This window comes from Malus sylvestris, chromosome 13 (assembly GCF_916048215.2).
Source record: "Malus sylvestris chromosome 13, drMalSylv7.2, whole genome shotgun sequence".
Lineage (NCBI taxonomy): Eukaryota > Viridiplantae > Streptophyta > Magnoliopsida > Rosales > Rosaceae > Malus > Malus sylvestris.
This window is the reverse complement of record NC_062272.1, coordinates 3,751,693-3,762,394: the sequence shown is the minus strand read 5'-3', so window position 1 is coordinate 3,762,394 and position 10,702 is coordinate 3,751,693. Positions and strand designations below refer to the sequence as shown.

Below are 10,702 nucleotides of genomic sequence, written 5' to 3'. Positions count from 1 at the left end.
ATTTATTGACATAAAAAAAAAAGTTACATCTAGTCCGGGAGATATAAACCTTATCCCTCATAAAGCAAGAAAAACAAAATACAAGAAAAAAAGGGAGGGACATACACCTTACCTCTCTTGAATAAGAAAATACAAGAAAAAGAAGGGGGACATAGACCTTACCTCTCTTGAAAAAGAAAATACAAGAAAAATAGTGGGTGGACATAGGCCCAACCCCTCTATAAAGCTAAAAGGTAAGAATTTGCAAGACAAGCTGCAAAATGAAAAGGAAAATCCAAAAAGATTAGGTAAAAAAGAAAATCACACATCAAGAAGGGGAGACGAACTTGTAGGTTGGCATGCCCAAGAAATCTGAGTGCAGAAGAGAAAAAATATCTATAGAAGGAGCGGCATGTCAAACAAGTGAAGACGAGATAAGCTCTAAATTGGCTAATTTGTCAGCAACTGCATTCCTTTCTCGAAATGTGTAAGAGCAACAAAATACCATGTTCTGCAATTGGAAATTACAATTTTTCCAACGTGTCTGGAGCGACCAAAGAGGAATGAAAGATCCAGAAGCAAAACAAGATCTCACACTAGAAGAGTCACTTTCAAGCCATAAATTTTGCTAACCCTATTCGTGGGCCAATTCCACAGTAAGGAGGACACCATGAAGCTTTCCATAAAAAGAAGTACGATGCTCCAAGCTTAGGGAGAACTACCAAGAAAATAACCCCCAGAATCTTGGAAAACCCCAGCAAAAGCCGCATGACCCAGGTTACCTTTAGCAAGGTCATCAGTACCAAGAAAATGGTGAAGGATGCCAAGGAACAGGGACTATAGATGGAGCTTTACAAGACTCAGCCGAGATTGCAAGAGAGACTAAAAGTTGCTTACCCAAAATACCTCGTCCATGACCAGGGTGAAAACTCCAACCTGCGTAATCCAGACCGAAATGAATGGCAAGAGCGTGAGAAGGAATAAGGCTTACTTTCAAACTTCACTTTATCAAGCATTTTCCAAATAGCCATTAGCAAGAAAAACCATGAAGCTAGCCAGACATTGCAAAGTAGTGGAGAAAATCGCTTTGACACAAAAGCAAGCGAGAAATCTAAGAAAGAACCCGTAAGCGGAAGAATAGCTCCAAATTGGGTAGCTTGCCAACACCAAGCCCATTGTGCAAATTCACAACTAAAAAATAAATGCTTAATAGATTTAGAATTTTTGTAACATAGTTGGCATATTAGAACCAGCGGAATGCCCTATCGCTAAAGTTGATCCTCCATTGGAAGCTTTTTGAAAGAATCTTTCAAACTAAAATAGAGTAGCGAGGTGTAATGAAATGACGCTAAACAATGGAAGCCCAACTCTTAATAGAAAATCGATGACGAACAATTTCATAGCCATCAAAAAACAAGAGACTCTAGATGTAGAAGCTTTCCAAATTAACACGTCCTTATCCTCATCAATTGAAAAAACGCATCTCTAAAACCGCAATGTGTACGCTTCATACAATATGTGCCCTTCATCTAGTAATTGAATAATACAAAGCGCAAAGAGATAGTGATAAACAACTAAATATTGCTTTCTTGTCAAATTGATCATGAACACATTGTTGGAATGTGGGATACCGAATAGCAGGGGAGAATCCTAGTCCATTTTCACTACACAAAAAGCGGCACTGTGCATACGTACGTCAGCTGGTTACGAGTCGAGAAAAAAAGTAACGGTAAAGCTGAAGGTTCGTACAATGCATACCTGAGACTCTTGAGTCCGGCAGGAAGCCGGTACCTAGTGAGCTACACCGGTATGTAAGAAAGATAAAATCGAGGTGTCTTTTCCTGGCCCCGTTGGAAAGAGAGAAAACGACTACATAGTACACCTCGGCTAATCAGAAGTCGACAACAAATCCTTTAAAACCCCACCGGTTTTCCCAAAACCACTTGTATTCACAAAAACCGCTTAATCTATCATCAAATCAAAAGTCTGTAGAGCTGGTTACTAGCACATAAACTTTCTCAGGCACCTTCACGTATTTGGCTATAAGAAGAAACTTTGCATAAATTAATATTCCCATTAAATCGTAACTATATTTCTTTCTTTTTTGTATATAAATCGACAGCCTACCAGTTCATTTTCTGGGTTGTCTTTCTTTTTCTGGGGGTTTCGGTTGTTTGGTTTTTTTGAGAAAGAAAATCAAAGAACAAGCAGTTGAAAGAGTGAGTGGTAACTCAGAGTCCATAAATATTTAATCATGGGGAGAGGTAGAGTTCAGCTGAAGCGCATAGAGAACAAGATCAACAGGCAGGTGACTTTTTCCAAAAGAAGCACTGGGCTGCTGAAGAAGGCTCATGAGATCTCTGTCTTGTGTGATGCTCAGGTTGCTTTGATTGTCTTCTCCAACAAGGGGAAGCTCCTTGAGTACGCCACAGATTCATGGTATACTATTTTCTTATTAATTATAACTCCTCATCTCAAATTTTATTTACTGAAACCTAGCTAAAATTTCTATCAAAGAAAAAACCTAACTTCTCTATTCGAGAAACCTAGAAATTTGTATTTGTAAGAAAGTAAATGGATTTAGAAACGCCGCCTAAGAAATCGAGCTCAACCTAGCTAAAAAATTTCATATACCTTGCTTTGATAGAGCATCTCCAACAATACTAGCGAAGTTTTTGTTACTGTAGCTAGCCAAATGACACAAATGTTAATTTGGTTAGCCACCACTCCCAACAATACTAGCTACTTTAGCTAAAGTTAAAATATTTTGTTATTATTTTTTCCTAAACTTTGGACTCCAATCCCTTTTTCTTCTCTTGAAGCCCACAAACAATGCAATTTTATAGTTTTTAATGTTTAACAAAAAATTAACTTTATCTCTTCTTCTAAATCTAGCTAGTTATTGTTTACCGAATTAAAATAGCTAGCCCGTTTTAGTTCGGTTTTTCTATATTTTTTCAAAGTAACCAAAAAGCTTTATTTATTTAAGCTGTTGGAGATGCTGTTTCCTCTTTTTTGCATATTTTTGTTTTGTTTTCTTTCACTACAAATTTGTTATTAAGGTTGTACCATAAGCATGTGATTTTATGTTTTCGTCAATGGTTAACCCTGAGTTGTCCTAAAGTGGTACTCTGTTAACTATAATTTATTATAGATGAAGTAACTAGAGTTGTTAATTTGTAATAATCTGATGCTGGTTAACTGAGATGTGGGTTTCTGCAAGGTAATTAGAAGATCGATCGATGAAAGCAGTAGGAAATAATATTAAATTAGCTAGATGTACTTCTATTGACCAAAAAAGCTAGATGTACTTCTTTTGTGCATTTTCTTTTGTTGGCCAAATTACTTAATGAGTGTTTAAATTTTAGAACTCAAAATTAATTAGAGTATCAAGGTCTTAATTAATGGTTGCCTCTGACAAAAGAAACATGTTGATCGGTACTTGTTTTATATTTTTCCGTAATAAATTGAACCCACCAATTGTGATGAGACTAAACTTGCCGGCTTGATTACTAATTCTGAGAGCGGTTTGATATAATCATTACTAATTCTAATCCTTGTTAACTTAGTAATGAGTAAGCAGAACAATTTCTTTTGTCAGCAAAAGTAAAAACATCAAACAAGGAGTGGAAGCAGCAGCAAGTAGAATCCTCGCAGGAGAATATTCCACTACCATATATGATATATAATACCCAGACGACGCACATAATACAGTTTGAATATTGTGTTTTTAACTAAAGAATATATGAAGTGAAATGAAAGGAAGCCCAGAAAACGTGAATCCTGGTGCATTAAATCTCAGATGTTTATTTAAATAATACAGTCTTCAACAGGAGCTCAATTATTTGAAGCTAGGAGACCATAAAATAGCTTAACTTGTGCAATATGTAACAGTCTCTTTGTAAACATATGTATATAATATATAGCTATATATTAACAGTCTCCTAGTTGATCATATTTACACACACACATTCAGATCTGTAGTAGTACTGGAACCTCTTAGAGGTGAAACGTGACTTGCTTGCTCGACGGTAAACCGCAAACAAGAATAAAAAAGTGCAAGACTGTTGCAACTCCAAAGTTTGTATTGCCTGGCATTCATTATATAATAATCAACATTATTTCATGCGATGATGATCATGACTAATTTTCGTAATCATATGAATATACTCCCTTGGAAGTGTTTCAAAACTTCTATCTTATTATTAATCAATCAATTCATTAAGATGGGGTTTTTGATAGAGGAGCAGGTTGATTCTTCTAGCTAGATGCTAATTGCTACTTTTTCATATGCTTGATATTGCTGATCATGGATATTACAGTATGGAGCAAATCCTTGAACGCTATGAAAGATACTCTTACGCAGAAAGACAGCTAGTTGAACCAGATTTTGAGTCGCAGGTTTGCCATGCCATCAAACTCCGAATACTAATTAACTGGTACGCCTTATTTTGATTGAGTTATAATTACTCATACAATTTCTTGATGCGCAGGGTAACTGGACCTTTGAATATTCCAGACTAAAGGCTAAAGTTGAGGTTTTGCAAAGAAACCATAGGCACTATTTGGGAGAAGACCTGGATTCCTTGACTCTCAAGGAAATCCAAAGTTTGGAGCAACAGCTTGACACCGCTCATAAACAAATTCGATTAAGAAAAGTACATACTTATTATGCTTGCTAACGAGGATCGCTTTCTCTTAATGGTGCATTTGTACTTACACTAGACTAATTTTGAGTTTGATGACGCTAAAGTATTCTCTTAACTTCTTTCAGAATCAACTCATGCATGAATCCATCACTGAGCTTCAGAGAAAGGTTAGGGCACCTATAGCATGTTTTTTCCGTTGTGAATATGTTTAGACTCTGCGAGAGAAAGAGAAATGGTACTGTGTGGCATATATTTTACGTGGCTCATTTAATTGTTTTTTATCTTTTTGTGTCGTGCAGGAAAAGGCGATACAGGAGCAAAATAACTTGCTAGCAAAGAAGGTAATAATATGCTTATACTATTTTATCACATAGTCAAATAGGGTTGTAGTCTAGGGTTTATATTTGCCTTTAACTTGGATGTTTTTTTATGTGATGATTCTTCTTTTCGGTTTTCTGTTTTTCATTTAAATTTTGGAAATAGATAAAGGAGAAGGAGAAGGCTGCAGCTCAGCCCCAGGTTCAAAACTGGGAGCAGCAGAACCATGACCTTGACCTGCTTCCACAGCCCCTTCCATGTCTTAACATTGGGTGATTATTCTTCCCACATAAAATTCTTAATTCTAGGGCCTGTTAATTTGTCTTGTTTTATTAGAGCAATTTCAATGGAAAAGATGCAGCTTTGAGATGTAAAAATCACATTTACATTTCATATAATTTTGGGAAATCTAAATGTAGTTGTTGCTCCAATGTGAAGATGTAAATTTCACTTACAGAAAAAAAAAAAAAAAAAGCAGATGAAACTTTCATCTTCAGGTCAAGATGCGTACTTAAATCCCCTCAAAATTATAATTGGAGAGCATTCTGGCCAATAAGAGATGTATATGTGCTACACATCAGGAGATGCTCTTAGCATGTTAATATTGTTTTATAGAAAATCTGTTTGACCACACTGACAATAGTGATGAATCAGTGAAGAAGTTAATTAACTTGGTATCAACGACCCTAATTAACTTGTTTATATGCAATGCATAGTCTGATACGATATGATATGCAGGGGGACGCAGCAAGATGAATTCCTTCAAGTGAGGAGGAACCAGCTGGACCTTACACTGGAACCATTTTATTCATGCCATCTCGGATGCTTTGCTGCTTGATCATCAATGGGTAGAAAAAGAAAGGAAGAATTAAAAGGAAAGAAAACAAAACTATATATATGTGTGCTATCTCTGTATTAAATTTCTGGTTTCTTGGTAAACTTTGGACCAACCCTAAACGTACTGCTTTTGTAGCAATCCATATTTTGGTACCATATGTAAGTTATTGAAAGGAAGATTATCAGACGATGGCAATGAGGAACTGAACTTTGAAACTGTCCTGTAATTCTATTTATATTTCCAAAGACCTGAAAAATATTGAGTATATGTGTGAGCTAAACTCTATTTGACTGTATTTTTTCTCTATAATGTTAGTTTAATTATTAAATTAATTAGGATTTTGGTATCTGTAACTGAGGTGACTTTGGAGGAATTTTCTTTTTCAATTAGGGTTTACAGCTTGGTACTTGATTAAGATACAATGTAACTATGCACAAGAAACAAAAAAAAATTAAAAAGAGATAAATGAGACACAGTAACTGATAATAAGTCACTGCTCAATTGGACAAATACTTTAAGCCGGAAAGTTATAGAATACTTGCAGCCTCACTCTTTCAAGAAGAAAGAATTGCAAAAAAGGAATCGAATAATTGAAATTAGTTCAAGGAGCATATCAAAATACAAGAATCTAGCACACAACGGTGACCAGACTTTTCGATTTGGTGACCAGAAAAAGCTCTACTTTTCTGTTGGTTTTGGTATCTCTTCATTGACCATTGCATGCCAAACAATTTGCGTTGAGTCTCAAGACGTTTCACTAAATAACATCACCTAGAAAATCAATTTAATTAACAACGATCAGATGCAACACAAAGTTTGCCGATTTGATTAAATTTAGTTGGGAGAAGTTACAAAATCCAAAATGTTTCAGGTATGTTTTGGCCAATAATTTTCAGGATGAACTTCACGTCATCAGTCATTGGCGAAGAGATTCTACCATTACACCAGCTGTGTACTAGCCTTGCCTTTAGTCATGTGATATTCGCAGAAAGTTGTGTACAGCCGGTGCCAATGTTATGCAAGTTTTGCCTCATCAGCTAGAAAACAAATTGGCGTCTAAACTCAATTTGCACGTTAACTTAAGAGTAACCCTAATTCAGAAAGTGCCTGTCGGAAAACGTGATATTTGCTATATCCATATATACAAGTTAAAAAAGGCAAGGAAGAAATTGAATATTACCCGGCTGCAAATTGGGCAGGTTGGGCTTCTCTCCATCCATTCAAAAATACAAGAAAGGTGGTAATGGTGAGAACACTCCACTGTTATCTTTGGATTTTCAGTCGTGTATTCTGCAGTCATTACAAGAAATAGAGGAACCCTCAGCATAAGATAATTATACCCTTAAGTCAGTTTATAAAAGAATAACACATATAATCCACTAATATTCTGGCATAAGGAAACAGATTTCGCTAAATTAATGATCACCTTCCAGGCATGTGGGACATTCTTCGCCACGTTCTAATAAATCATAGATATACATAAGCCCTGTGGCTTCTTTTCCAGATGATGACTTCTTTAAGGACTCATTAGGGTTCTGATATATTAACCCTTCATTTAGTCCCTCTTGTAGAGGGGCTTGGACAACTTGGACTTCAACAGTAGTAGTGCCAGATTGTGCAACCTGAGGTGCCCCATCGGGTATTGAAGATGCGTCGGCAACCTCATTAGATGAATTGACTAAATTATCTCTTCTCCAACTGCTGATTGATGCTCTATATTTCTCAATCTAAAAATCGATATTAGATGATCATCAGATTTCAATTTAATCGATTCAATTGAGATAAGACCCATAGAAACACAAAAATATGAAGGTGTCAGATGAACTTAATACCTATTGACCTTTGAACTTTTGATTATGTCATAAAACTAAAAGTTGCAAACAGAATTAACGAACTTAGGAAAGTGATAATCAAAATCTGAAAAACATACTTTGTTGTACAAGTTTTGAGTGAAGCCAACATCACCATTACTTGCATTGTCACCGTTATTATCTTCTATAGGATCTTTTGACCGGAAGCAAGAACAAGCCGAACCCATGTTTCACACCTTCAGTTTTTTTGCTCAGCTTAAGCAGTCCCCAGCCTGCATTGACCATAACAACCAAAAAAAAAAAAAAAAAAGTCAAGATGATGAGTGATGATTATTGCAACAAAAATTACAAAATCAAACATTAAATATTTAAGAGGCATAAAAGTAGAAAAGCAACGCCATTGAAAGATTAAATTGCTCTTAAAAAATCACATAGTTTATTTAAAAGAAATATAGTATTGATGAAGAGTTTAAAGACTGTAAGGCAGTAGAGAGGCAGCATACTTCAATGGGGAAAGTGCATCCTCCACTCTCACACTCCGCAATAAAAAAATCCAGATAACCAAACAGAAAACAAGACAAAGAAGCGGCAAAAAGGGTTTTAAGAGATAATATGAAGGCACTGAATTTTGTGTCAACTGAATTTCTAAAGTCGTGTTTGTTTATAATTCTAACTCTAGTTCTGTAGTTTTTTTTTTTTTTGGAACAATGTAGGGTCTTCTGCTTAATTACAACTTAAAAGGTCAAGATCCAAAACTTTGACCCAAAAAAAAAGTAACAGAGAATTCTCTATCTTCTAAATCTTTTTTTTTTTCTTTTTTTTACTAAACTCTCTTCTAAATCTTTTGCCCTTCTCTTCGTTTCTTTCCTCTCTCACTTTCTTCTTTTCCTTTTTTTCTTCTATAAAGAGTAAACTTAAAATGTTAATGTGATTTAATCCTAATTGTTCAAATAGAAGAAAATTACAGAAAAAGAATTTGAAAGGAAAATAATCCTACTAAAATACGAAAGTGGTAATATTTCATGGGGCCTAATTCTTGTGGGCTATCTTTGCTGACACCGAATCTTCTTTTGCAAGTTTCCTTCCCTTTTATTCTGGTTTTAGTTGGGGCTGAACACCAACTACTTTTGCGACCCTACTTTGAAGCTTGTTAATATATGCGCTACTTGCCACCAACTGAGGAAAGCCCAAATGCACAGGGTAGGATGACATCTTCTCCAGTGTCCGAATCTCTAATGACGGGAAACTTTTGTGTAATTGTGACATTGTTATCACAAAATGTTATGTAGTATGATATGAGTGAACTTATAATACTACGTAATTGGTTATCCTCACTGAAATTTGAATCAATTAATGAAGTAACAAGTCAACCTTATTCTCTTAATTGCCTTTAGCTGCAACAACATTATATATCATGTTTGGCCACTTTCTGTTGATAAGACATGCAGAAATCCCTTTTTCTTTCACAAATCTACTGTTTCTCTTTTTTAAGATTGGAAGTCTAAATGGAGGTTGGCACATCCTTTTCTTGTGTAAAGTAGTTTAGCATCCTAATTAACGAAAGATTTAGCACTTTAACAAACAAAACTTGTTTCCAAGCACAACCTTTAACTTGTTTCATCATGTCTAAATTCGACATTCATTATGCACCGGGTATGATCTCGCTATAACTAATACTTCTGATTAATGTTGATTTAATTGATTTTTTGTAGATAAATATCGTTACAGAATATTTAACAAAATAAACCGTTCACAAGAAAAATTTGTACAATTCTAATTATAAAGTTTATGCGATATGCTAATAACAAATTAATGGAGAAAGTGGTGCACGCAGCACACCATGCATGGAATGGATGAAAGTATTTTCCGTCTAATAATCTCATCATACCAGTCGATTTACTTGAATTGCAGTTCAATGAATCTACTGTATTAGGTGAGATTTTATTTATATAACTTTTGTGGGGTTTAATTTTCATTTTTGTATTCCTAATTGTGCTGGCATCCGCTTAGAGCAATTATTAATGCAAGATTGAAAATCCAGATAAGCAAATTATTTATATATGTAGAAGGGCTTTTAGTTACGCATTCTGTATTTGCATAAACAACTAGCGTGGCTCAAACGCAACCAAAATCATCATATCACTGTCAGAGAAATCAAAATGTACACACAAATCCAATAATTTTTCACTCATTAAAAAAGGTTTAAAAATCATTGAGCATAAAAGCTCAACTGCAATTCATACTTTAGCATAAAAAATTCACAAATTACAGTCGGATTTCTTTGTGGTTGGCACATATTTATTTGCTGCCGACTATAAATCACATGCATGTATAGAACTATATGACTCGCTAGCCTCTTGCCACACGCATATGTAGATCTTGCAATATCTTACACGATCCGTTAACATAACATGAAAATAACAAGTTTCGGGTCCACCAGGGCCGGCCCTAAGGGTAGCCCAAGTAGGCACTCGCCTAGGGCCCCCACTTTGGAAGGGCCCCCAAAAAAATTTTATATCCTGCACTTAACATATAAATACAAAAAAAAAAGTAAGAAATATCATAATTCATTTGTTAGTGCAGTGGAAATGTTGGCTTCATTTTTCTTTGGGGTGCTGAGTTTGAAACACGAAGCTGCCTTTCAGTCACTAGTTTTTTCTTAATTTTTCTTGTTTTTCAAATTTACTGCTAATCCATCTGTCAAACTCCCAATCCATCTGTCCAAATGCATATAAAGTTATAAAACTCAAGTTTCTTTGCAATCTTTTTTCTTTCAACTTCTCATTCTCTCAATTTCTATCGAATGTTTAAACCAACTTCCTATTCTCTCCATTTCTATTGAATGTTTAAACCAACTATCATATGGTCTTAAAGATTGTACTTTAAGGTAATCAAAACTTTGAATTTTATATTTTCTTTTCAATAACTTTTTATTCAATGGATTACTTTAATATTCAATTCGTTAGTGTGATGTTGATTTTAGAAGAAAAAAACACAAGAAAAACAATTGGCGTTGAATTTATTATACTCGTCAATCAAGTTTTATTGTTATTTATCTTGTGATCATCAGGTTTTATTATTCTTCACTCTCAATTTTAAACTCTTGA

General features: G+C 34.9%; 2 protein-coding genes across 4 annotated transcripts; one reads left to right on the top strand and one right to left on the bottom strand.

Moving 5' to 3' along the window:
• Positions 1-1,983: 1,983 nt before the first annotated feature.
• LOC126594960 (agamous-like MADS-box protein AP1) lies at positions 1,984-6,049 on the top strand. Its single transcript, XM_050261251.1, has 7 exons — positions 1,984-2,418; positions 4,302-4,380; positions 4,473-4,637; positions 4,754-4,795; positions 4,928-4,969; positions 5,112-5,218; positions 5,685-6,049. The coding sequence occupies exons 1-7, from the start codon at positions 2,234-2,236 to the stop codon at positions 5,782-5,784; spliced, it is 720 nt and encodes a 239-aa protein (XP_050117208.1). The 5' UTR covers positions 1,984-2,233; the 3' UTR covers positions 5,785-6,049.
• LOC126594962 (RING-H2 finger protein ATL47-like) lies at positions 3,811-8,198 on the bottom strand. Of its 3 annotated transcripts, none has more exons than XM_050261254.1 (5): positions 8,099-8,198; positions 7,715-7,867; positions 7,211-7,511; positions 6,965-7,074; positions 3,811-4,070 (listed from the first exon to the last, which is right to left on the bottom strand). In XM_050261254.1, exons 2-5 carry the CDS (start codon positions 7,820-7,822, stop codon positions 3,924-3,926), a joined length of 666 nt encoding a protein of 221 aa, XP_050117211.1. In that variant the 5' UTR covers positions 7,823-7,867; positions 8,099-8,198; the 3' UTR covers positions 3,811-3,923. The 3 variants fall into 3 exon arrangements, with proteins under 3 accessions (XP_050117211.1, XP_050117213.1, XP_050117212.1); XM_050261256.1 differs by lacking the exon at positions 3,811-4,070 and adding an exon at positions 6,073-6,555; XM_050261255.1 differs by lacking the exon at positions 3,811-4,070 and adding an exon at positions 6,581-6,821.
• Between the last annotated feature and the right edge of the window lie 2,504 nt (positions 8,199-10,702).

What these genes read in the sequence shown, in the direction of transcription:
- LOC126594960 (XM_050261251.1), top strand. Translation starts at nt 2,234, where the DNA reads ATGGGGAGAGGTAGAGTTCAGCTGAAGCGCATAGAGAACAAGATCAAC. An exon ending in AACAAATTCGATTAAGAAAA is followed by an intron (nt 4,638 to 4,753) that starts GTACATACTTAT and finishes AACTTCTTTCAG; the next exon opens with AATCAACTCATGCATGAATC. An exon ending in CTTCCATGTCTTAACATTGG is followed by an intron (nt 5,219 to 5,684) that starts GTGATTATTCTT and finishes TATGATATGCAG; the next exon opens with GGGGACGCAGCAAGATGAAT.
- LOC126594962 (XM_050261254.1), bottom strand. Translation starts at nt 7,822, where the DNA reads ATGGGTTCGGCTTGTTCTTGCTTCCGGTCAAAAGATCCTATAGAAGAT. An exon ending in ATGTCCCACATGCCTGGAAG is followed by an intron (nt 7,075 to 7,210) that starts GTGATCATTAAT and finishes TAATGACTGCAG; the next exon opens with AATACACGACTGAAAATCCA. An exon ending in CCTGCCCAATTTGCAGCCGG is followed by an intron (nt 4,071 to 6,964) that starts GTAATATTCAAT and finishes AATGAATGCCAG; the next exon opens with GCAATACAAACTTTGGAGTT.